This window comes from Pocillopora verrucosa, chromosome 11, assembly GCF_036669915.1.
Source record: "Pocillopora verrucosa isolate sample1 chromosome 11, ASM3666991v2, whole genome shotgun sequence".
NCBI classification, from domain to species: domain Eukaryota; kingdom Metazoa; phylum Cnidaria; class Anthozoa; order Scleractinia; family Pocilloporidae; genus Pocillopora; species Pocillopora verrucosa.
The window spans coordinates 4,733,950-4,760,237 of record NC_089322.1 but is presented as its reverse complement, the minus strand read 5'-3'; the positions used below and the strand labels follow the sequence as shown (position 1 = coordinate 4,760,237).

General features: G+C 37.6%; 3 protein-coding genes across 3 annotated transcripts; all 3 read right to left on the bottom strand.

The window, feature by feature from the left end:
• Positions 1-639: 639 nt before the first annotated feature.
• On the bottom strand, positions 640-4,004 carry LOC136284104 (collagen alpha-2(V) chain-like). Its single transcript, XM_066173917.1, has 3 exons — positions 3,930-4,004; positions 1,872-1,905; positions 640-1,337 (listed from the first exon to the last, which is right to left on the bottom strand). Exons 1-3 carry the CDS (start codon positions 4,002-4,004, stop codon positions 640-642), a joined length of 807 nt encoding a protein of 268 aa, XP_066030014.1.
• A 2,871-nt stretch (positions 4,005-6,875) lies between these two features.
• Positions 6,876-8,197, bottom strand: LOC136277081 (uncharacterized). The gene is made up of 2 exons (XM_066158737.1): positions 7,876-8,197; positions 6,876-7,599 (listed from the first exon to the last, which is right to left on the bottom strand). The coding sequence occupies exons 1-2, from the start codon at positions 8,187-8,189 to the stop codon at positions 6,876-6,878; spliced, it is 1,038 nt and encodes a 345-aa protein (XP_066014834.1). The 5' UTR covers positions 8,190-8,197.
• A 12,736-nt stretch (positions 8,198-20,933) lies between these two features.
• LOC131786720 (uncharacterized) lies at positions 20,934-23,531 on the bottom strand. Its single transcript, XM_059103783.2, has 3 exons — positions 23,220-23,531; positions 22,442-22,475; positions 20,934-21,852 (listed from the first exon to the last, which is right to left on the bottom strand). The coding sequence occupies exons 1-3, from the start codon at positions 23,529-23,531 to the stop codon at positions 21,152-21,154; spliced, it is 1,047 nt and encodes a 348-aa protein (XP_058959766.2). The 3' UTR covers positions 20,934-21,151.
• Between the last annotated feature and the right edge of the window lie 2,757 nt (positions 23,532-26,288).

The following is a 26,288-nucleotide window of genomic DNA, read 5'->3' as shown; positions in this document are numbered from 1 at the left end:
GGGCAGGGCAAACTCTATTAGGTCAAATGAAGAGGTGCTCCCTACCCCTCCCCCATCAAGCGTAAAGCTGTCGTTAGGGCAAACTCTATTAGGTTAAATGTAGAGGTGCTCCTTACCCCTCCCCCATCAAGTCTACAGCTGTTTAGTAATCTGAGGTTTACATCGCAAACTGTAGTTCTAAACATGTTTAATGAAGTGATTGTGTAATAGATATCTTGTGCAGATTAACATCAGTTTTAACGTTTAGAGTGTTAACTGTACTGTCTTCAGAAAACTAAATGTTGTTTTGCGTTACACATTTGTTATTGCGTTACCGATTGGCGCATGTTCTCTATAGAGTGTTCCGCAAAGTAGGAGATCTCGCTCGTGCTCATCTCATAAGAGCGAATCAAGCGTGAACCTTCAGCTTCTAAAATCTGATCCGAAATTTTTCTTTCCAGTCCAACTTGTTTTCAGTGAAAAAGTATCGCTAGGAGTTAAGAGTTCTATCAGAATAACACCATCTAGCTGACACGTTGATTGATTTTCGTCATTTGTTTGCCAGGTAATGTAATGACTTTCCGGGTAATGAAATCAAGTTTTAAGAATTTAATCACCTCTTAAAGTATTTGTGTGCAAGAGTTTGTTATTATGTCTTTGCTACTCGGCTCCAATAAAAATGTTGCCATGTGGATCAGGAACATTTTTCTTTTGGTTGGGCTTATTTCTTCCCAGAGGATCATGGGTAGGCCAATGCTTTCCTGTGTAACCGTCAAAATAGTAATAAAAGCTACGCGAGTGCTCACTCACATAGAACAGCGGTCCATACCCATTTTGGAATGTTGAAAATTTGGAAGGGACCACCTCGTGACTTGGATCAGTCACCTGTTTGATGATGGTACAGTTGACATCACCTTCCTGCCAATCAACCAAGCTGCCACTTCCCGGATGACACACCAGCCAGTTGTTTATGTTGCTCTTAATGAGGACCTGTCTGCCGAGTTGTTTCCAGAGTGAAAAGTTCATGGCGTTGTAGTCTGTTTCATTTAATGGAGGAGTGATGGAGATAGGAACATCTACTTCAGATCTCACCGGCCAATTTGGCCTCGGAATGATCGCATTCGATTTATTGTTAAAATGACTGTAATTAGTAAAGGAATAGCTCCATACTAGTGTCCAGCCTCCTCCATCAGTCTCCATATCACAGTAAGCCTTGAAAGCGTTGGCCTGAGATCCACCAAAAGGATCAATCCAATAGACACCAGAGTTTGAAGTAGGATTCTTCCTGAGGAGGGTCTGGCATGAGTGACCTACTACTGAATGCTGGGTTGAACCTGAGTGCGAAGGAATGGTTTGACCTATTGGATCACAAAGTTTTGACAGGTTTTTTTAAAGATTAAAACTGGTTTTGTAAAGATTTCTGTATTGAAGACCAGTTCTCTGTTCCCAATTCATCATTCTTATTCCCTCACCTGCTCATCGATCTGACCATTCAACGATAATTCAAGCAAGTATTACTCAGTTTTAAAATTTTTGATGTTTGCCAACTTTATTACGAAATCACAATTTTGATATCACGATCACAGTCTTTCAAAACCATGCAATGTCCAACTTCCGAGTTTTTGCGTCATGTTTTTCTGCGGGTTTACAGCTAAGAAACTGCTATCAATTGTTCATTTATCATTTGACCCCTATAAATGACTGGCATCTAATTTTCATTACAAACGAAGCTCTTGATCGATAAACAAATTATTTATCAGAACCTTAGGAAATGTATAGAGACCAGTATGCCTGTAGAATATGCATACTAACGATAGGCTGGATGGAGTTAAATATAACAGTTTAAATATGTCTCTTAGTTACCAATATCAACACTAATCTTCCGCTCTCACCTTGGGTTGAAGTGGTTATTCCTAGGAGGTCAACCTGCATTGGAGTCAAACAATATATATAAGTTAATACCCATACCTCGTGCATGCATGCGTGTGCGCATGCATACGAAGTTCTTGAAGGCTCATTGGGTAGTAATCGCGTGCTCTCAGTTGTTGGTGGCTTCAGCTTATAACTGAACAATTTATGTGCTTTGGATGATAAGCTTTATTTTGAAATGAACTTCTGGTAATTTGTCTTGTCGTCTCCATTTTTTAACTAAAGGGGGTAATTTTCGAAAGGAGCGGTAGTGTTAAGTCGGTGGGGTTTATAAGAAGATAATTTTATTTATCAACTGATAATGTAAATTGGCCAAAATTGAGTTCTGAAGCTGAAGGAGGGCCATGGCTCGAGACGTCAGCTCTAAAATCTCTTGAAGGCGGCCAATTAACATTATCAACTCAGCTGATTAAACCAAACTACTTTCTTTAACGCGTATTTCCATTGATTATGCTGCTCTTTAAGAATATTTATGCGTTTTAATACTTTCCATTTTTAATTGCTTCGGCGCGCTATGAATTAAACGCTCTGGTCTTTTTCTTAATTTTTTTTTTGACTGAAATTAAATTTTTTAGAGTTTTTGTCTCTTGAAACGATGGAAACAGTAATCAGTTTTGCTGTGAAAAGTCTTCCCTCTGATGGGAAAGATCGAGCAACGGTTTTCTGGGTCGTGACAATGCTAAAATGAACGCAAGTTGTCATCCGAAAACTATAACATGTGAAAAAATCAACGTTTTTACTTAATAAAGTAGAAACAATAACATCGCAAAAATTTATAAAAATTAGATATACAGTCCGAAAAACAAGGATTTTCCCTCAGGGAACAAGTAGCAAGTATATTGATTAAATAGTAACGTTTTGTCAGAATATTCGCGGAGGAGAGTCAAGTGGTAATTTTGTGATACGAGAAAAAACCTCAGGTTCGTCAATAAATAATTTGAACATGATAAAACGAGAATCTGTAGTGACCTGACTTAAAGATCGCGATCAACCCCTATAACGAAAAGGTTCACGTTATTGACAAGACAAGCCAACGTTTTATTCACATAAATAAATTTAATCAAATTGCAATAGTTATTTAATCTGACAGTGTTTTCAAGAGAATGTACCATCTTGGTATTGTTGATTTATTAAAATATCATCAGGGGTTGGGAATTCTCTGTTTCTTTACCAGCTTTTTTAGCAAGAAAAACTAATCAAGTAATATGAATTTGTTTCACTTGAATTTTCCTTTTGACTGTTTTGTATGCCCTTCCCTGGGTAAATGTGCTATAAGAAATATACGGATAACGGGAACAGGTGCTCATCAGTTCTCGGATGCAATGATTTTAAGAATTCAATCACCTCTGAAAGATATACGTGTGGTTTTTTTACTATGTCTCGCATAAAAATGTTACCATGTGGAAGGTTACCACTCTTCTTTTGGTTTGGCTATGTTCTTCCCAGAGGATCATGGGTAGACTAATGCTTCCCTGTGTAACCGTCAAAATAGTAATAAAAGCTATGCGAGCGCTCAGTCAAATAGGACAGTGGTACGATTTTTTTGGTGCAGTGAAAACTCGGAGAAGATCACCAAGTGACTAAGGACATATATATATATATATATTTATATAAAAGGATATAAACCTGATTCCGGTTCTTCAAAGGGCAGACATAGATATATATATATATATATATATATATATTTATATAAAAGGATATAAAACTGATTCCGGTTCTTCAAAGGGCAGACATAGATATCCACCAGATAAATCTCTATCCGGTGGATAGCGCAATTTTTTGTTTTTGTTGACATTTATGCGTTGAATAGTGTATATATGGAAAAGTGCTGTCAAAAAAGCACCAATAATAAATCGGTACCTTTTTAATTAACGAGCTGAAGATATATGACGATTTTTTTCTCTAACAAAAGAACGATCATAGTCACGAGTTTCCTTTTCCTTTTTCATGTGTTTCTGGTCTCTTAGTAAAACGTAACAACGACGAAATGATCGTCTACAGTTTCCGACAGTTTCATCTACCTTTTGAACAACAACAAGGCCCCGACGACCAGCCTTATGTTTACTGGCATACGCTTTTACAGACTTTTTTGACATTTCCATTGAACTGTATCAGACAATTATTAGACTCAAAACATTTCCTTTTCATGAACTTTGTCTGATCAATGATACTATACCAATAAGCGACCCTAGAGTCGTTCGAAACTATTCTAAGTAGCTGTATACATGTTCCGACTTTTCGTGTCGTGTTTTGACGGCGAACGAAACTTAGAAGACTGCTGACAACTTTTTAGTGCGAAAGAAAACCTAAAAATGGCAACGATAAGAAAGGAAGTGTCATGGAGGAGGTGGAAAAGGGTGACACTAAAACCGGGTAGAGATGGTGAACTAGGAAAATGTAAAAGATTCAAGTGTATTTCGGTGCATCAAGACTTATCAGTTAGATATGATAATTTACCTTTGTGCTCTAGTTGCCTATATTAATAAGAATTTGTGGCTTTCACCTTGGGGTGAGTCGGTTCTTTCTGGGAGTTCGACCTGTATTAGAGTTAAACTATGCATACCAGAATGATTAATAAATGTGCTCATATTTATCGGTGGCGTGCACCTCCAAGGGAACATTTTATGTGCCTCTGGATACAAAACTTGATGTTAAAACAAACTTCTGTTTGTTAATTTTTGCCGCTAAGAACAAAGACCAATGCAAATCGGTACTCGACTTGAAAAAACATCTGTCAAGAGAATTTCACCACAAATTCTTTTCTTTAGTAAACGTGTGAAACATATAAATTGCCTTCTTGTTGAGAAAATTGTAAAACAATCCAGAAAGGGAATTTTAATTCGCCCTTTTCTTTTAATGGAAAAGCACCGCGCAACTTGTCATCAGTGGCAAATACCTTTGTTAAATTTATAGAACCATCTCGCTGGTAAAGATGCCCAGCTGCTGAACCTGTTTGCATTTCGCCGCGAAGAAGGTGACAAAGTCTTTGGTTTTCTAAAAAGTTTGCTCGTCTGCAAGAAGTTTCCTGCCCACTCAAAACAGAGCAGGAAAGCAAAGAGTCAGCTTTTCCAGACCAAACAAGACTTTCCTCACTGAAACCAAAAAAGTTGTTTTCTTTGATTTGGAAGTAAACGCCATGTTCGGATCCTTCAATTGTCGTCAAGACGAAAGCAATTCCATACACGAATTGAAATAACATCTGTCAAGAGAATCTTACGAAAAATATTTTTATTTAGTAAACGTATGAAACATACAAATTGCCTACTTGTTGAGAAAAGGGTAAAAAATTCAGGAAGGTAAGGAATATTTACTTACGCTTTTCGTTTATGAAAAACACCGCACGACTGTCAGAAACCTTTCTGAATAGATCTGCATCGTTAGTATTAATTGTAAATGTGCTGATTCTGTAATCTTCGTCTGAAAGTGTATTTTTCTGTTTGAGTAGTGCAATATAGCTTTGACATTTTGTTTTCTAACAATACATTTTCAATTACTCCACAACTCTATTATGACATTTAAATGAAAATCGCAAGTCCTGCAGGTTTTTAATGCAATCGTCATAACGTCTAGACAAACAGAAAGAGGAATCACTGAAAAGGCTACAATGTGCTATTTCATCTAAAAAAGAGGAAAACTATTTAATCTAGATTAAAAGTTCTATTCTATTAGATATCTGGCATGGAATAACTGGTTTTGTGAGTGCAAACTGTAAGAATGAAAAACTTAATTTCTGTTCGGCTAAAACAGAGTCGCCATCAGACCTCGTAAAAATTTAAGACAGATGGAACAGCCTCGTCCCAGAGATAGACATTTTGAAGATTTAAGTCAAATTTACCGAGTATATTCGCATAAAAACTGCTTTTAAAACTCGAAATTTCGTTTACTATATTAAAATATATTCAAATATCATCGGCTATTCAGTAAGCAGTCCTTTCAATCTGATGTTTCCTTTAAATTTGCATGTTGCATTTATTAAATTTAGTAATATATATGTAATGACTTTTTCAAGCTCGAACTAAAATGTCTCTCACGCATCTTTTTAACCTTTGATTCCTTAAATCCGCTTAGTGTGCCGGTGAGAAGATGAGTAATGTTTACTTACCTTTTTGTTCTATGTTCTCGCGATTTTGTCAGTAGGCAGAAAACAAGTCAGTTTAGACTCGTGATACAGCAACTCGTTCTAGCTGCTTAAGACGCTGGATGAGGAACCTACATACCGTTTGGTTCATACCTTTTGTGAGGCCCAAAATGATTACCAAATCCTGTTGGGCAAGGAAAACTCTATTGGGTCAAATGTAGAGGTGCTCCCAACCCCTCCCCCATCAAGCCTAAAGCTGTTGAGTCAAACTCTCTTAGGTCAAATGTAGAGGTGCTCCCTACCCCTCCCCCATCAAGCCTAAAGCTGTCGAGTCAAACTCTCTTAGGTCAAATGTAGAGGTGCTCCCTACCCCTCCCCTATCAAGCCTACAGTTGTTGAGTAGTCTAAGGTTTACATTGCAAACTGTAGTTCTAAACATGTTTAATGGAGTGATTGTGTAATAGATATTCTGTGCAGATTAACATCAATTTTAACGTTTAGAGTGTTAACTGTACAGTCTTTCAGGAAAATACATGTTGTTTTTGCGTTACACATTTTTTTTATTGCGTTACCAATCAACGGGTGCTCTCTATAGAGTGTTCCGCAAAGTAGGAGATCTCGCTCGTGCTCATCTCATAAGAGCCAATCAAGCGTGAACCTTCAGCTTCCAAAATCTGATCCGAAATTCTTCTTTTCAGTAGCAATGCTTTTTCACTAAAAACAAGTTGGAGGAGTTAAGAGTTCCATCAGAATAACACCATCTAGCTGATACGCTGATTAATATTCGTCATTTCTTTGCCAGGTAATGTAATGATTTTCCGGGTAATGCAATCAAGTTTTAATCACCTTTTGAAGTATTTGTGTGTAAGAGTTTTTTATTATGTCTTCGCTACTCGGCTCGAATAAAAATGTTGCCATGTGGATCAGGAACATTTTTCTTTTGGTTGGGACTATTTGTTCCCAGAGGATCATGGGTCGGCCAATGCTTTCCTGTGTAACCGTCAAAATAGTAATAAAAGTTACTCAAATAGAACAGCGGTCCATACCCATTTTGGAATGTTGAAAATTTGGAAGGGACCACCTCGTGACTTGGATCAGTCACCTGTTTGATGATAGTACAGTTGACATCACCTTCCTGCCAATCAACCAAGCTACCACTTCCCGGATGACACACCAGCCAGTTGTTTATGTTGCTCTTAATGAGCACCTGTCTGCCGAGTTGTTTCCAGAGTGAAAAGTTCATGGCGTTGTAGTCTGTTTCATTTAATGGAGGAGTCGTAGAGATAGGAACATCTACTTCAGATCTCACCGGCCAATTTGGCCTCGGAGTGATCGCATTCGATTCATCATTAAAATGACTGTAATTAGTAAAGGAATAGCTCCATACTAGTGTCCAGCCTCCTCCATCAATCTCCATATCACAGTAAGCCTTGAAAGCGTTGGCCTGAGATCCACCAAAAGGATCAATCCAATAGACACCAGAGTTTGAAGTAGGATTCTTCCTGAGGAGGGTCTGGCACGAGTGACCCACTACTGAATGCTGGGTTGAACCAGAGTGCGAAGGGATGGTTTGATCTATAGGGTTACAAGGTTTTGAAAAAAATGGAGAACACGTTTTTTAAATGATTAAAACTGGGTTTCTGTATTGAAGACCAGTTCTCTGTTTCCAACTTATCATCTACTCCTTATTCCCTAAGTTTTAAATTTAAATTTAAATTTTTTAGAGTTTTTGTCTCTTGAAACGATGGAAACAGTAATCAGTTTTGCTGTGAAAAGTCTTCCCTCTGATGGGAAAAATCGGCCAACGGTTTTCTGGGTCGTGATGATGCTAAAATGATCGCAAGTTGTCATCCGAAAACTATAACATGTAAAAAAAATTAATGTGAAATACCTTTTTTAAATAGAAAGAGCCATCTCGCTGTAAAAGCCGCCCAGTTGCTGAACTTGTTCGCATTTCGTCGCGAAGAAGATAACAAAGTTCAGCTTTTTCCAGAAAGTTTGCACCGCTGCAAGGAGCTTGCCTCATACACAAAACAGAGCAGGAAAGCAAAGAACCCGTTCCAGACCACAAAAGGCTTTCTTCTCCATAGCTGAAAATTTTATTTTCTTCGATTTGAAAGAAAACACTATTTTCGGCTCCGTCGGTTGTCTTTGCCGCTAAGAACAAGACGAATGCAAATCGGTACTGGACTTGAAGTAACATCTGTTAAGAGAATCTTGAGACAAAATTTATAGTTAGTAAACGTATGAAACATATTAATTACCTGCCTATAGACAGAATAGTCGAACAAGACAGAAAGATTAGAAAGAAAGAGAAATTTAAACCCACCCTTTTCCGTTGATGAAAAAACACCTCCCGACACACAGAAACCTTTGTGAACAGATCTGTATTGTTAATATAAATTGTCAATTTAATGATTCTGTGATCTTCGCTTGACAGTCTATTTTTCAATTTGCATATAGTAATACAGCTTTTACATTTTTTTCTTAACAACACGTTTCCGATTACTCCACAACTCTATTTTGACATTTTAAATGACATGCACAAGTCCTGCAGGTTTATAATGCAACTATCATGACTTGACTTCTAGGTAAACAGAATATGGAAATAAGTGATGGGCTCCTGCGTAAATGGAATAATTTTAGCACTTGAAGTCGATAAAAATTATATTTTAGAGGCCCAGTGAATTCGTGAGGAGTTGAGCACTCTCTGTTTCTTTACCAGCTGTTTTAGCAAGAAAAACTAATCAAACAATATGAATTTTTCTTATAAGTGTTTTGTATACCCTTCCCTAAGCTAATATGCTATAAGAAAAATACGGATAACGGGAACAGGTGCTCATCAGAGAACAACTAACTTTCATAAACTAACAAATGAAATGCTCCCATAAGGCTTAGCGACACCATTCAAACGGTTGAGTCTGTTTTGTCCACATGGTTTATGGACAGGCCAGTTACGCCCCGTAGAACCATTAAAATAATAGTACAGGTAAACGGTTTAAAAAATCGATCCAGCTTACTATTCGTTCAAAACGTGAAGATGCCGGTGTATCTTTGTACCTGTCAGTCACGTGTTTTATGATCTGACGGCTGATGTCACCTTCCCTTTCAATCAACCAAGCTGTCAGTTCTCGGATGACACACCAGTAATGCAATGATTTTAAAAATTCAATCACCTCTAAAAGATATACGTGTGTAGGAGTTTTTTACTATGTCTTTGCTACTCGGCTCTAATAAAAATGTTACCATGTGGATCAACAACATTTTTCTTTTGGTTGGACCCATTTTTCCACAGAGGATCATGGGTAGGCCAACGCTTTCCTGTGTAACCGTCAAAATAGTAATAAAAGCTGGGCAAGTGCTCACTCACATAGAATAGCGGTCCATACCGATTTTGTTGGTCAGTTGAAAACTTAGAGGGACCACCCCTTGAATTGGGTCAGTCACTTGTTTGATGACATCACCTTCCTGCCAATCAACCAAACTGCCATTTCCCGGATGACAAACCAGCCAGTTCTTTATGTTGCTCTTGATGAGAACTTGTCTGCCGAGTTGTTTCCGTAGTGAGAAGTTCATGGCGTTGTAGTCTGTTTCATTTAATGGAGGAGTTGTGGCGATGGGAACATCCACTTCAGGTCTCACCGGCCAATTTGGCCTCGGAGTGATCGCATTCGATTTATCGTCAAAATGACTGTAATTAGTAAAGGAATAACTCCATACTAGTGTCCAGCCTCCTCCATCATAAAAATTAGTCTAATTAGTGATATAGGGAAGGAATAACTCCTTACTGTTGAAGTTCAACCTCCCCTATCAGTGTCCATGTCACAGAGAACTTTGAGGACCAATCCAATAAGCACCCGACGTTGTAGTGGGACATTAGTTGAGGAGAGTCTCGCTCGCGGTTACTACTAAATGCTGGTTTGAGCCAAGGGGTGCTATTATGTTGGAGTGGGGTCAACTAATTTTCCTTGCGTACATTTTTCCTTGGAGTACACTAAAAGGTGTGGGACAATCAGTTCTTCCGAACAGTTTTGCTTCTATTCGAAGAATTGGTCTTAATTACGGAGCCCTTTTGAGTACAAGGAAGACATGGTGGACACAGAATATGTTTACATACCTCGTGGGCCAGATATTCCTGGAGAGACGACCTGTGAAGTAAACCAAGACGAAGTTTAATTTTTGTCATATTTTTTACTCTGGGTTTTTTTATCTAATAAGTTTCTAAACTCTTAGCTTGTGGAATTTTATCACGGGTCATTTAAATTAGTTTTTTATCTAGACAACCTGAACGGGTAGAAACAGATAAAAGCGACAGGTGCAATTTTCTTTTCTAAAATTTAAAAGTAAGTAAATGAGAATGAGAAACGAACATTTACGAAACGGATTCGATAGAACATGGCGACAAATGTCTTTTATTGATTAGGTTTTCCGGCTATAAAACATTTCCGACATTAAAACATAAAATTTCCAGTCGAGCTTTTGGAAAAAGATTATGAAAACCAAATTGAAACATAAACATGTGAAAGAAAACAATAAAATGAAAAACAACAACCGCATAGTGTGATCGCACTCAATAATAAAGAAATGGTAACACAAAATGGTAACGGCAAAATATACAAAACTCTATGAAACACCTTTTTTTACATAGAAGGAACCATCTCATTTTACAAATCTCTCCAACTTTCTTGCTTGTTTTCCTTCGCCAAAAAGCAAGCAAGCCTTTGTTCGCCAGGGCGTTTTCTCCTTTGCAAGCAGCTGCTCTGCGTCAAATTTGAGCACAGGTCAATGTAGAGTCAACCTTTTCACCTCGAAGACCATTTTCATTCTATGCGCAAGAACATGCCCTGATCTTCTTTGGCGGATATCTTTGGTGTTACCGAAAAAGCCCTTATGAGAGCAAATATGTCCCAAGCAAAGATCTGCAAGAAAGGAAATTAAAATAATATGATGACATAACGGAGAACAACCAAAGGAAGAGAACTCTGTTGGATTATTGCTTAATATATTGCAACAATTTGAAGAGACGTCACTTACAAGTTTTAAAGCCATCACCGATGAGAAAAGTTACATTGGGAGCTGTAACATATTGCGTGACATGCCCAAATTTGTCAAACCCGTATTCAGAGATTCCCGGATGTTGGAAAAGGTTGTTCTTCCAGCCATTAAAGATGGCTTGTCGTTTACCACAAGGTCTCTCCCTTTTCGTCTGTTGAGTGCTCTTAGGCATATTGATACAGGAGCACATCTTTACTCCTCATGATTTTAACGAGTTTTGTTTCTCAAACAAAAGCAAACGTAATGCATTCGAGTACAATCTAAAAGGATTTTATGCTCTGTTTTATTTGTTAATACTTATCATTCATTCGGGGATCGGAGAAGGTATGGGTGTGCGAGTTTTTTTGGAAATGAGACTGAGTGTTCAGAAGTTCAGAATGCGTGATTCAAAACCTTGAAGTAAAGATCAGCTTTAATTTGCCTTTTTTAAGGAATGAGTTAGAGAAAACAATCATAAAAGGCAAAAACACCTGTAATAACAAGAATTTATTTGGTCAGGTGGCTGTACTCAATTGCCAAAAAAACTCAAAGTGGTTTTGGAAAGCTCCTGAAATATATCAATTACGGTTTATAAATGCAGAATAAGTAAAAGCAAACACTATGGTCTTAACATGAAATACAAGTTGTTTTTATTAGCATTTCGAAGGTAGTTAGCCTAGAAGGTAAACTAAGTTTCAACCTATAGTAGAAAAGAAATTGAAGTGTCGTGTAAGGTATGCACCCTTTAGAACCAAGCTGTATACCCTTTTTGAAACTTTGTTACTGGGAAAATATGTTTTTACTTTTGTAAGTGTTTTGTGAGTTTTGAAGTAATGCTCGTTACTAAACCCGTTATTTTGCGCCTTAAATATATAAAAAGCTGTGACGTCAATTATTTAATGTGGTGATTGATCCAGGCTTCTTTAAGTGAACCTTATTTATTCATTTCATTCTAAAAATTGCTCTAGCTGATTGCAACTAACTAATTTAGTGGCTGGCACGAGTTTTGTAAGCAATATCGGTAAAGGGAGTTATTATTAAAAACATCAAGAACTTAAATTTTGTTGTACAAAAACAAAGAAGAAAAAGGCATACAAAAACAAATTTTAAAAAAATTACGAAGTCTCTGTAATAGTGACTAGCACCTCATTAAGTCAGAGTTTTGTGAAGTGATTTGAATTCTCTAAAACTCCATTGGAAAGCAAAATTCTGAGGGATAATTCCCCGACTTCACATGATGAGTATAACTGTTGCTTTGCTTGTTCTTATCTTGCAAGAGTGAATCAAGCTTCAGCCTCCAAAATCTGGTCCTAAATTCTCCCTTCTGGTGGGGTTTTTCTCAGTAAATATGATAGAGGAATTTAGAGTTCTATCAGTATAAGACCCTCTAGGTTCTCCAGATGATTCTCGCCACACTTTTTCAAGGTAATGTAATGATTTTGTGCAGATAAGTTAACTAGCTCTGGAGGATACGTGTGTAAAGGTTTGTTATTAACTGTCTGCTACTCGGCTCGTATAAAAATGTTACCGTTTGGATCAAGAACGTTTTTCTTTTGGTTGAGCCTATTTCTTCCACAAGGATCATGGGTAAGCCAATTTTTGCCTGTGTAACTATTGAAATAATAAAAGGCGCCGTTCCAGCGCCCACTCGAATAGAACATTGGTCCATAGTTGGTGCTTGGTAAAACTTGGAAGGCGCCGAAGATGATTTATTAGGGTCTGCCACGTAATGCACGTATTTGGTGATCCTACAGTTGACGTTACCTTTCTGCAAATCAACCAAGCGGCCAGTTACCAGATGACACACCAGCCAGTTGTTTATGCTGCTCTTGATGAGGATCTGTCTGCCGAGTTGTTTCCAGAGTCTAAAGATTTGTCTGTTTCATTTAACGGAGGAGTTGTGGAGATACGAAAATTCACCTTATTCGTAACCGGCCAATTTGGTATTAGACTGATCGCATTTGAATCATCTCTAAAATGACTGTAGTTAGTAAAGGAATAGCTCCATACTAGTGTCCAACCCCCGCCATTAGTATCCATGTCACAGTAAGCCTTAAAAGCGTTGACCTGGGATCCACCATCAGGATCAATCCAATAAACACTCGAGGACGTCCTTGGAAATTGTTTGAGGAGAGTATGGCGTGAGGTTACTGTTAGGTAAGTGCTGGTTAGAACCATGGGGTGGAGAAGTGTTTTACTTTACCATCATATAGTTTAAAATTAGAAAAACAATTTCATTATTGAAAGTGAGTCTAGCAAAGTATCCTCTATGTGTGCTTTAGCCCTGTAACGGAAGTTAGAGCTGGCGACCTAAATTTAGTTATGAGCATCAAACAAGGAACCAATATTAGAACGCAAATTAGTGTAAACGACCGATCGAGTCTCGTGCGTAGATTTGGTGAGCTGAATCAAAAAGTTTGTGGAGTTATTGTTTCATGAATTGGTCGTAGCAGTTATCTTTATCGCTATTAAAAAATCTCCTTCGCACTGTAGCTAAGAAAGAGAATTAGGGCCATTCCGCACTGGGAAAAAGTTGTTTAATTTGACAAATTTTCTATCATCATAAACATTTTACAAGTGCGGATTGGAGGTGAAATCCTTTGGCTGGTCCTAGAAATACATCGGGCGCTTGACGGCCTTAAAAGTTTTAAAGCGGATGCAACAAATGAAACAAAAATTTGTCCTTTTATTTTAACGGGACAATTCTAGTTTTGTCTGTTAGTGCGGGAAGGGCCTTATACTTGTTCGTGATGAAGTGTACATTATCAGAAGGTGTCACCAAATAACATGGCATGTCATCAATGCCAAATACCTTTGTTAGGTAGAAAGAGCCATCTCGCTGTAAAAGCCACCCAGTTCCTGAACTTGTTTGCATTTCGCTGCGAAGAAGGTAAAAAGTTATGGGTTTTCCGGAAAGTTTGCACTTCTGCACGAAGCTTGTCTCGCACACAAAGCCGAACAGGAAAGCAAATAATCAGTTTTTCCAGACCAAAAGAGGCTTTTTTCGCTGTAGCTGAAAAAAGTGTTTTCTTTGATTTGAAAGAAAACGCCATTATCGGATCCTTCAGTTGTCTTGTCAAGACGAATGCAAATAGATACTCGACTTGCCGAGAGAGAGAATCTTAAGACAAACTTATAAAGAGTAAATGTATGGAACATATAAATTACCTGTCTATAGACAAAATAGTAAGACAAGACAGAAAGGGAGAGAAATTTTAACCCACCCTTTTATTTCAATAGAAAACACCGCGCGACACACTCAAACATTTGTGAATAAGTTTGCACCGGTAGTACCAATTGTAAATTTATTGACTTCCTGATCTTCATCTGAAATTCCATTTTTCTATTCTAGTATAATAATACAGCTTGGACATTTTGTTTTCTCAGCAATACTTTTCTAATACTTTATTTTAATGAAAAACACAAGTCCTGCAGGTTTATAATGCAATTATCACGGAAATACCGGAAAGGCTGCAATAAGCTCTTTTATGTAACAGTTCAGTGAAGAAAACAAAAATTGGAAATGCAAAGGTAAAGATAAAAAAAATTGGTGGGAGATAAAATTAAAACTGAATATGAAGACACATCTTTATAGTTTGAAGCACCTGGTAAAGAAAAAGTACTTTTTTGAGTGCAAATGGAAAGGAAAGGCTTGTATTTGTAGGGATAAGTTAATATGTTATTTGTGAACCAGCCCTTTAAAACTGATATTCTACGTTTTATGTTTTATTTTTTTTTATACGTATAGTAATATATGTTTGGTAATGTTTTAAAGTTCGAACAATCATTTTTCACTTGGTTGGGCTCAACTCTCGATGTCACCCTTTGCATTAACATCAGCTTTCTATTTTAACATTACATGCACCACAGATATTTTTTGCTACCCTTATGCAGCTAACAAGACTGTCATACAATAAATAATAGCAATGTATAGGTTAGTTTACCTTAATAACTATATCGCATTTAAAATACTAAAGAGAAGGAATTTCCACTTCTGTTTAAATTCCTTCGTATCATTTAATCTGGAAGCAATGTAGTTTTAACTTTCGACTTGTTCTTACACTAACGAGACACAGTCCTTAAAATCGAGTTTGATATTAGTTTAGTAACCATTTTTGATATGTATGGGGCTTCGCTGCGCGCTGCGAGCTCCGCCACAAGATGGCTAAGAGATAAAGGGTGCGAACAAGGACTAGCATTAACAAACAATATACTAAGTTCAGAAGAACTAAAATCGTGTTCAAGGTAATTCGAGCCCTTTACAGTTTCTCCTCAAGTGTCAGGTTATGGGGAATCGTCGGTAAACAAACAAAGCAATCCTGGGTTACTTTCGGCACCCGTTGAAAATTTCTCTAAAAAGAGAAGCCAGTTAGATAATCAGTTGATTTTACATGATGAACGTAGCCAACACTTCCATTGTGCTCGTCTAGCCCTAAAATATGTTCAAAACATCAGCTTCAAGATTAGGTGTAAGATTCTTCCTTTTCACAGCTATAAGCATATCAGGATTTGGTGCAACATAAAATAAGATAGCTGATCATTTCATCGATTCTTATCACTTGGGTAATGTATTCATATTTACAAAGAAAGTAATCGACCCTTGAACGTTCTGTGTGTGAGAATTAATTTGTTACAGTCTGCCTTGGCCATAAGCCTCGAATAAAAATATTACCATGTGGAGTTACAACATTTCTCATTTGGTTGGGCGAATTTGTTCCGGAACGATCATGGGTAGGAAAATGGTTCATGGTAGAGCTATCAAAATAGTAGTACACGGTGTTCCACGGCCCACTCAAGGAGAACATTGGCCCATAGCTTTGGGGCAACTTGTTTGGAAAAAAAAGGGAAGGAACCAACGTGTTACTCGGATCATCCGGCACCTGTTTAATTATCGTACAGTTGACGCCACCTTCCTGCCAATCAACCAAGCTGCCACTTCCCGGATCACACACCAGCCAATTGTTTATGTTGCTTTTGATGAGGACCTGTCTGCCGAGTTGCCTCCAGAGTGAAAAGTTCATGGCGTTGTAGTCTGTTTCATTTAATGGAGGAGTTGTGGAGATAGGAACATCCGCTTCAGATCTCACCGTCCAATTTGGCCTCGGAGTGATTGCATTTGATTTACGCCTAAAATGACTGTAGTTAGTGAAGGAATAACTCCATACAAGAGTCCAACCTCCTCCATCAGTCTCCATGTCACAGTAAGCCTTGAAAAGATTGGCCTGAGATCCACCACTCGGATTAATCCAATAAACACCCGAAGGGGAAGTGGGATATTTCCTGAGGAGGGTCTGGCACGAGTTTCCTATTGAATGCCGGGTTGAACCAGAGTGCAAAGGAGTGGTTTGACCTGGTCCAAGAAATTTAGAGAGAGGATGACAAGATGTTTAATGATTAAAACTAGGTTTCATAAATATTTCCTAATGGTGCCGCGTCGGTGGGAGCGTATAAAAGGGTAATTTGGTAATATCAACTAAATTGATAACGTAAATTGGCCACTGTATAGAGTTTCAAAGCTGACGTTGCGAACTGGCTTTGAAACTCTTTACGGTGGCCAATTTACGGTATTAACTCAGTTGATAATGCTAAATGATAGTTTACATCAGTGTTATAGTTACCAATTCAAACAATTTGCGTCTCAGTCTTACCTTGGGATGAGCCGGATTTTTTTGGTAGGTCAACCTGTATTGGCGTTAGACAAAACATCTCAATTAACATCCATACTTCATGCCATGTGCATCATCTTGGAATTCCTAAAGGCCTATTGGCACACAGTGTATCTTTTGGCTTCCACTTTTAACCGAACGTTTTATGGGTGTTTGAATAGAGAAACTGATATTGAATGAATTTCCTTTGATCATGCATGCTTTCTGAGGAAACTGTGGTGCTGCGCGTGTGGGGGGTATCACAAGATATTTTGGTGTTATCAACTGAGTCGTTAATGTAAACCTGTCACCGTAAAGAGTTTCTAAAGCTGACTTAGGGTTAACGCTTGAAACGAATACTCATCTCAATTTATTTACGTCGATCTTTAAAGATATTTCTCTTTCTTGGGACTTACAGAGCAATGTAAATAAAACGCCAAAGTCCTGTTACGTTCATAGTTTTTCCTAAACGAAAATTACATTTTGCGTAATGTTTTTCTCGTGAAAGGATGGTGAAAGTAATCATGATCGCTGTTAAGAAACCTCCCCTTTGGTGGGAAGGAAGGAGGGTTGAACTTGTTCGTGGTAGGGCTAAAATTATCGTGTTTTGAGTTATCATCTTAAAACTGCAACATATCATCAATGGCAAATACCTTTGTTAAATATATAGAACCATCTCGCTGGTAAAGATGCCCAGCTGCTGAACTTGTTTGTATTTCGCCGCGAAGAAGTCTTTGGTTTTCTAGAAAGTTTGCTCTTCTGCAAGAAGTTTCCCGCCCACACAAAGCAGAACAGGAAAGCAAAGAGTCAGTTTTGCCAGACCAAACGAGACTTTCCTCACTGAAACCGAAAAAGCTGTTTTCTTTGATTTGGAAGAAAACGCCATGTTCGGATCCCTCAGTTGTCGTCTTTGCCAAGAACAAGACGAAAGTAAATCGGTACACGACTTGAAATAACATCTGTCAAGAGAATCTTACGACAAATTCTTTTTAGTTAGTAAACGTATGAAAATAAAAATTGCCTACTTGTTGAGAAAATGGTACAAAAATCAGAAAGGCAGAAAATATTTACTTACGCTTTTCGTTTATGAAAAACACCGCGCGACAGTCAGAAACCTTTCTGAATAGATCTGCATCGTTAGTGTTAATTGTAAATTTGCTGATTCTGTGATCTTCGTCTGAAAGTGTATTTTTCTGTTTGAGTGGCGCAATATAGCTTTGACATTTTGTTTTCTAACAATACATTTTCAATTACTCCACAACTCTATTATGACATTTAAATGAAAATCGCAAGTCCTGCAGGTTTTTAATGCAATCATCATAACGTCTAGACAGACAGAATGTGGAAACACCGGAAAGACCATAATGTGCTATTTCGTCTAAAAAAGAGAAAACGATTAAATCCAGAGTAAAAATTTTATCCTTTTAGATATCTGGCATTGATTGATAATTGATTTTTTAAGTGCAAACTGTAAGAATGAAAAGCTTAATTTCTGTCCGGCTAAAATCACCATCAGATCTCGTAAACATTTAAGACGGATGGAACAGCCTCATCTCAGAGGTAGACATTTTGAATTTTAAGTCAAATTCAGCCGAATATATTCGCAGAAATAATGTTTTTAATGTTCGAAGTTTCGTTTACTATGTTAAAATATATTGAAATATCATCAGCTATTCATTAAGTAATCCTTTCAATCTAATGCTATACTTTAAATTTATTCGTTGCATTTATTAAATTTAGTAATATGTGTTTAATGACTTTTTCAAGCTCGAACTAAAATGTCTCTCACGCATTTTTTGCACCTTTGATACCTTAAATATGTTTTTAGGCCGGGGTCAGATAAGTAATGTTCACTTACCTTTGGTGTTCTATGTTCTTTCGATAGTGTCATTAAGCCTTTTGGTACAGAAAACAAATCAGTTTAGACTCGTGATACAGCAACTCATCCAGGCTGCTTAATACGCTGGATGAAGAACCTACATACTCTTTGATTCATCATCATCATCAACATCATCTTTCATTTGCCTTATTTACACAATACAAAAAACTTATTTACAGCAGTTATAACTGGAAGGCGAGGAGACCCAGGAAGCCACCGGGCTTATGGGAGAGCCACCTCACTTACATTAATAAATCAAGGAAATAAAAAAGTGCTGCGAATGTGCGGCTAGGCCAATTCAGTGATTATTTAAGTAAAAACTCTTGCATTTTCGTCTTAAAACTAAGAAGGTTTGTCGAACGAGTGACTGAAACAGGAAGAGAGTTCCAAATGTTAGGACCTTGGTAGAGAATTATAAATTGCTTGAGATTTGTACGGCACAAATGCGTTCGACAATTACTGGCTGTTCTGGTACCATAGTTGTGAATTTGACTATTCGTTACAAAAAGATTGAGGAAGCAATGGAGGCAATAAGTTATTTCTATGATAAAACATGAATTTGGCGATTTCAAGCGTATTGACTTGGAAATATATGAAATTCGTAGTTTGGAGAATAAAGGAGCGGAATGGGTTCGATAGTCTGAGTTGGTGATAGCCCGCACAGCTCGCTTTTGCAAGTAATAAATTCTGTTTAAGTTAGATACGTATGTGGACGACCAGTCGCAGTTACAATAGACGATATAAGGATAAATTAAGGTGTAGTACAAAGTGAGTTTGGTTGTAGAGGATAGGAAAAATAATACCTATTGATTTAGCGATTTGTTTACATACATAGCTGATATGGTGTTTTCAGGTGGGATGATTATCAATATAGACCCCAAAGAATTTAGTTATGTTAGATTGTTGTAGGGGTTTACTTCCAAAGGAGAGAGAAATGCTGGAGTTAAATGTCTTCTGTCTGGGTTTAAAATTACGTAGTTAGTTTTCTTTAGATTAACTGAGAGCTTATTGCATTTTAGCCAAACATCAATATTTTGGAGTTCATCATTAAGTAAGGATTCTAAGCAATTTGGGTTTGAGTGAGAATAAAGGATACTGGTGTCATCAGCGAAAAGCAGAGGGTCTGTTAATTCAGAGGCATTAGGGAGGTCATTTATGTATAGAATGAACAATAGAGGGCCTAAACTCGAACCTTGAGGCACACCACACTTGATGGTTTGCACTGGAGAGCAAGCTTGATTGAATTGGACAAATTGCTGGCGGCAAGAAAAGTAGCTTTTAAACCACTGTAGAGCCGCGTCACGCATATAATTGTGCTCCAATTTGGCAAACAAGATTTGATGGTCGAGAGTGTTAAATACTTTGGAATGATCTAGGAAAAACCCACCGTTGTTTCGTGTTGGTCGATTGCAGAAGCTATTTTATTTACCAAATGAATTAGTGCGTACAATGTTGAGTGATTTTTCCGAAATCCAAACTGACAGCGGTAAAGTATATCTTTTTTTTTTTTCAGCAAATTCTACTGAGCGATTGCATATGACTTTTTCGAAAAATTTGGAAAAATTAGACAACATAGAAATATGTCTGTAGTTTACAAAAAAGTTTGGATCCTCTGCTTTGAAGATGGGAATAATTGTGGCGATTTTAAGTTTGTCCGGGAAAATGCCTTTTAGCAGAGATAGATTGATAATATCTGCCGATGGAGCAGAAATAAGGTGAAATGAATACTTAGTGACATGCATTGGGATACTGTCATAGCCAGGAGCCTTCTCTGAAGCGAACATGCCACAAATGCTTTCCAGTTCACTAGCTGTGGTGAGCTTTAAGTTAATGGAAGGATGGTTATTATCACCAAGATAAGAACGAAAAGAAGGATTCACACTGGGTATAGATTTAGTTAGGTTGGTACCAATGTTTGTTTTTTTTCATACCCTTTGTAAAGCCCGAAATGATTACCAAATCCTATTAGGCAGGGCAAACTCTATTAGGTCAAATGAAGAGGTGCTCCCTACCCCTCCCCCATCAAGCCTAAAGCTGTCGTTAGGGCAAACTCTATTAGGTCAAATGTAGAGGTGCTCCTTACCCCTCCCCCATCAAGTCTACAGCTGTTTAGTAATCTGAGGTTTACATCGCAAACTGTAGTTCTAAACATGTTTAATGAAGTGATTGTGTAATCGATATCCTGTGCAGATTAACATCAGTTTTAACGTTTAGAGTGTTAACTGTACTGTCTTTCAGAAAACTAAATGTTGTTTTGCGTTACACATTTTTTATTGCGTTACCAATTGGCGCATGTTCTCTATAGAGTGTTCCGCAAAGTAGGAGATCTCGCTCGTGCTCATCTCATAAGAGCGAATCAAGCGTGAACCTTCAGCTTCTAAAATCTGATCCGAAATTCTTCTTTCCAGTCCAACTTGTTTTCAGTGAAAAAGTAACGCTAGGAGTTAAGAGTTCTATCAGAATAACACCATCTAGCTGATACGTTGATTGATTTTCGTCATTTGTTTGCCAGGTAATGTAATGATTTTCCGGGTAATGCAATCAAGGTTTAAGAATTTAATGACCTCTTGAAGTATTTGTGTGCAAGACTTTGTTATTATGTCTTTGCTACTCGGCTCGAATAAAAATGTTGCCATGTGGATCAGGAACATTTTTCTTTTGGTTGGGCTTATTTGTTCCCAGAGGATCATGGGTAGGCCAATGGTTTCCTGTGTAACCGTCAAAATAGTAATAAAAGCCACGCGAGCGCTCACTCACATAGAACAGCGGTCCATACCGATTTTGTTGGTCCGGTGAAAACTTAGAGGGGACCACCTCGTGACTTGGGTCCGTCACGTGTTTGATGATCGTACAGTTGACATCACCTTCCTGCCAATCAACCAAGCTGCCACTTCCCGGATGACACACCAGCCAGTTGTTTATGTTGCTCTTAATGAGGATCTGTCTGCCGAGTTGTTTCCAGAGTGAAAAGTTCATGGCGTTGTAGTCTGTTTCATTTAATGGAGGAGTGATGGAGATAGGAACATCTACTTCAGATCTCACCGACCAGTTTGGCCTCGGAGTGATCGCATTCGATGTATTGTTAAAATGACTGTAATTAGTAAAGGAATAGCTCCATACTAGTGTCCAGCCTCCTCCATCAGTCTCCATATCACAGTAAGCCTTGAAAGCGTTGGCCTGAGATCCACCAAAAGGATCAATCCCATAGACACCAGAGTTTGAAGTAGGATTCTTCCTGAGGAGGGTCTGGCATGAGTGACCTACTACTGAATGCTGCGTTGAAGCTGAGTGCGAAGGAATGGTTTGACCTATTGGATCACAAAGTTTTGACAGGTTTTTTTAAAGATTAAAACTGGTTTTGTGAAGATTTCTGTATTGAAGACCAGTTCTCTGTTCCCAATTCATCATCTAGTTCTTATTCCCTCACCTGCTCATCTATCTGACCATTCAACAATAATTCAAGCAAGTATTACTCAGTTTTAAAATTTTTGATGTTTGCCAACTTTATTACGAAATCACAATTTTGATATCACGATCACAGTCTTTCAAAACCATGCAATGTCCAACTTCCGAGTTTTTGCGTCATGTTTTTCTGCGGGCTTACAGCTAAGAAACTGCTATCAATTGTTCATTTATCATTTGACCCCTATAAATGACTGGCATCTAATTTTCATTACAAAATCACCCCTGAATCAGAATCACGAAAATAAAGGAAATGATCACCAACTGACGAAGCTCTTGATCGATAAACAAATTATTTATCAGAACCTTAGGAAATGTATAGAGACCAGTATGCCTGTAGAATATGCATACTAACTATAGGCTGAATGGAGTTAAATATAACAGTTTAAATATGTCTCTTAGTTACCAATATCAACACTAATCTTCCGCTCTCACCTTGGGTTGAAGTGGTTATTCCTAGGAGGTCAACCTGCATTGGAGTCAAACAATACATATCAGTTAATACCCATACCTCGTGCATGCATGCGTGTGCGCATGCATACGAAGTTCTTGAAGGCTCATTGGGTAGTAATCGCGTGCTCTCAGTTGTTGGTGGCTTCAGCTTATAACTGAACAATTTATGTGCTTTGGATGATAAGCTTTATTTTGAAATGAACTTCTGGTAATTGGTCTTGTCATCTCCATTTTTTAACTAAAGGGGGTAATTTTCGAAAGAAGCGGTGGTGTTAAGTCGGTGGGGTTTATAACAAGATAATTTGATTTATCAACTGATAATGTAAATTGGCCAAAATTGAGTTCTGAAGCTGAAGGAGGGCCATGGCTCGAGACGTCAGCTTTAAAATCTCTTGAAGGCGGCCAATTAACATTATCAAACCAGCTGATTAAACCAAACTACTTTCTTTAACGCGTATCTCCATTGATTATGCTGCTCTTTAAGAATATTTATGCGTTTTAATACTTTCCATTTTTAATTGCTTCGGCGCGCTATGAATAAAACGCTCTGGTCTTTTTCTTAATTTTTGTTTTGACTGAAATTAAATTTTTTAGAGTTTTTGTCTCTTGAAACGATGGAAACAGTAATCAGTTTTGCTATGAAAAGTCTTCCCTCTGATGGGAAAGATCGAGCAACGGTTTTCTGGGTCTTGACAATGCTAAAATGAACGCAAGTTGTCATCCGAAAACTATAACATGTGAAAAAATCAACGTGAAATACCTTTTTTAAATAGAAAGAGCCATCCCGCTCTAAAAGCCGCCCAGTTGCTGAATTTGTTTGCACTTCATCGCGGAGAAAATAACAAAGTCCGGCGTTTTCCAGAAAGTTTACACTTCTGCAAGAGGCTTGCCTCATACACAAAACAGAACAGGAAAGCAAAGAACCCGTTCCCGACCACAAAAGGCTTTCTTCTCCAAAGCTGAAAAACATATTTTCTTTGATTTGAAAGAAAACACCATTTTCGGCTCCTTCAGCTGTCTTTGCCGCTAAGAACAAGACGAATGCAAATCGGTACTCGATTTGAAGTAACATCTGTCAAGAGAATCTTGAGACAAAATGTATAGTTAGTAAACGTGTAAAACATATGAACTACCTGCCTATAGACAAAATAGTCAAACAAGACAGAAAGATCAGAAAGCAACAAAAATTTTAACCCACCCTTTTCTGTTGATGGAAAAACACCGCACGACACACAGAAACCTTTGTGAACAGATCTGTATCGTTAATATAAATTATAAATTTAATGATTCCGTGATCTTCGCGTGATAGTCAATTTTTCTATTTGGATATAGTAATACAGCTTTGACATTTTGTTTTCTTAACAACACGTTTCCAATTACTCCACAACTCTATTTTGACATTTTAAATGAAATGCACAAGTCCTGCAGGTTTCTAATACAATTATCGTGACTTTTAGGTAAACAGAATATGGGAATACCGGAAGGCTGAAAAAAGTTCTTTTATTTACCAGTGAAGAAATCAAAAATTTGAAATGCAAAGTTAAAGAAAAAGAAAAAAAGGAAATTGGTAAGAGACAAAATTAAAACTGAACATGAAAACACAGCCTTTGTATGAAAACCCTGGCAAAGAAGAATTACTTTCCTGAATGGTAGTGAAAAAGTGAGGCTTGCATAATTCAGCAAGAGAACTGGATCAATTACAAGTTTGATAATGGTGCAGATTGTTGGCTACACGGTTATAAAACGTGCTAAAAGGGAAGGCTAAAGATACCAAATAGTGCCGAGAATTTGCTAGAAAAGTGAAAGGATCCCTCCCTGTGATTTTTAATGATTTCTATTTTGCTTTTCGTTCTGCTTTTTTTTTCTTGATGTCTTTTGTTTGTTTTTGCTTTTATTCGTTCGTTTTTACTTAATAAAGTAGAAACAATAACATCGCAAAAATTTATAAAAATTAGATATACAGTCCGAAAAACAAGGATTTTCCCTCAGGGAACAAGTAGCAAGTATATTGATTAAATAGTAACGTTTTGTCAGAATATTCGCGGAGGAGAGTCAAGTGGTAATTTTGTGATACGAGAAAAAACCTCAAGTTCGTCAATGAATGATTTGAACATGATAAAACGAGAATCTGTAGTGACCTGACTTAAAGATCGCGATCAACCCCTATAACGAAAAGGTTCACGTTATTGACAAGACAAGACAACGTTTTATTCACATAAATAAATTTAATCAAATTGCAATAGTTATTTAATCTGACAGTGTTTTCAAGAGAATGTACCATCTTGGTATTGTTGATTTATTAAAATATCATCAGGGGTTGGGAATTCTCTGTGTCTTTACCAGCTGTTTTAGCAAGAAAAACTAATCAAGTAATATGAATTTGTTTCACTTGAATTTTCCTTATGACTGTTTCGTATGCCCTTCCATGGGTAAATGTGCTATAAGAAATATACGGATAACAGGAACAGGTGCTCATCAGTTCTCGGATGCAATGATTTTAAGAATTCAATCACCTCTGAAAGATATATGTGTGGTTTTATTACTATGCCTTTGCCACTCGGCTCGAATAAAAATGTTACCATGTGGATCAACAACACTTTTCTTTTGGTTTGGCTATGTTCTTCCCAGAGGATCATGGGTAGGCCAATGCTTCGCTGTGTAACCGTCAAAATAGTAATAAAAGCTATGCGAGCGCTCAGTCAAATAGGACAGTGGTCCGATTTTTTTGGTGCAGTGAAAACTCGGAGAAGATCACCAAGTGACTAAGGACATATATATATTTATAATAAAGTTCGGATATAACGCGCGCTGTCATTGGTTGAAAGAGCGTGCTCTATGAGAGTATAGAGCATAGAACTGAGCTACAGCTGTCACGCCATCTGCCAAATTGTACTATGTTCGACCTTTTCCGGGACTTCTTTTTAGCTTTTTTCCGATAATTGAAAGTGAAATTTCGGAACTGAAGCGAGCCGGCAAGTAGCAACAGAAGAATCAAACAAAGGTTTGTAAACATACCAGGCGCCGTAATTTACGTTATTAAAACGTGAGCAGATACGAAAATCCTCAAAGGAAAAACAAAATAAACATTCCGAGTTTTAAAGATTTTCACGCTCAGTTAGATTGCAAGCTTACGTACGGTAATAAAAATCAAACACAGCTAACACTCGTATAGTGTATAAAGTTCAGTGTTCAAAAACAAAACAGAACAAAACAGAAATGATGAAAAATATAACCAAACTGGCATAATTGTTAAAATTCATTCTAATCATGACGGTTTCTGACCGAATATGATCATGCTGAAGTCCATCGCGGCTCGCTCATCATGGCGATCTCCGGTCATCACAGCAAGCCTCAGAAACTACATCGGCCGCCCTTCGAGTGAAAAAATAAGAGCTTGCTCTGATATCCTTTCCGATGCGTTGAGTGGAAAGTCACATCTGTCACTGCTGCCGAGTTTTGCGGCGCTGTCATCCCGAGCGATCTTCATGTTCCGGTGAATTCGGCTGTCGTTCATTCAAAAAACACTCGCCCTGAACAGTTTGTTTTCTACCTTGTCATGTGAAAAAACTCGCGTGTTTTTATGAGCCATAATTCGGCTGAAGTTCACTGAAAATTTCACTTCAAGATTCTGTATTATAGACTTAAAAACTTCAGGCAAAAGTGTTAAATTCGACCTACCGAACTATTTTAGTTTGTAAACTATCGCAGAAGGTGAACTTTGATGGTTTTTTAACTTTGATGGTTTGACACTTTTGACAGCTTTAATCTTGTACAGCCAATCAGATTATTTGAACCATTCTAACAGGGATTCTGATTGGCTTATTGTAGC

Coding starts and splice junctions, on each gene's coding strand:
- LOC136284104 (XM_066173917.1), bottom strand. CDS start 4,004: ATGTCAAAAAAGTCTGTAAAAGCGTATGCCAGTAAACATAAGGCTGGT. Junction 1,906..3,929: donor GCCTTGTTGTTGTTCAAAAG/GTAGATGAAACT, acceptor ACTCCAATGCAG/GTTGACCTCCTAGGAATAAC. Junction 1,338..1,871: donor AATAACCACTTCAACCCAAG/GTGAGAGCGGAA, acceptor GTGATCCAATAG/GTCAAACCATTCCTTCGCAC.
- LOC136277081 (XM_066158737.1), bottom strand. CDS start 8,189: ATGTTACTTCAAGTCCAGTACCGATTTGCATTCGTCTTGTTCTTAGCG. Junction 7,600..7,875: donor TCTTTCTATTTAAAAAAGGT/ATTTCACATTAA, acceptor CATTTAAAAAAC/GTGTTCTCCATTTTTTTCAA.
- LOC131786720 (XM_059103783.2), bottom strand. CDS start 23,531: ATGTTACTTCAAATCGAGTACCGATTTGCATTCGTCTTGTTCTTAGCG. Junction 22,476..23,219: donor GCTCTTTCTATTTAAAAAAG/GTATTTCACGTT, acceptor ACTCCAATGCAG/GTTGACCTCCTAGGAATAAC. Junction 21,853..22,441: donor AATAACCACTTCAACCCAAG/GTGAGAGCGGAA, acceptor GTGATCCAATAG/GTCAAACCATTCCTTCGCAC.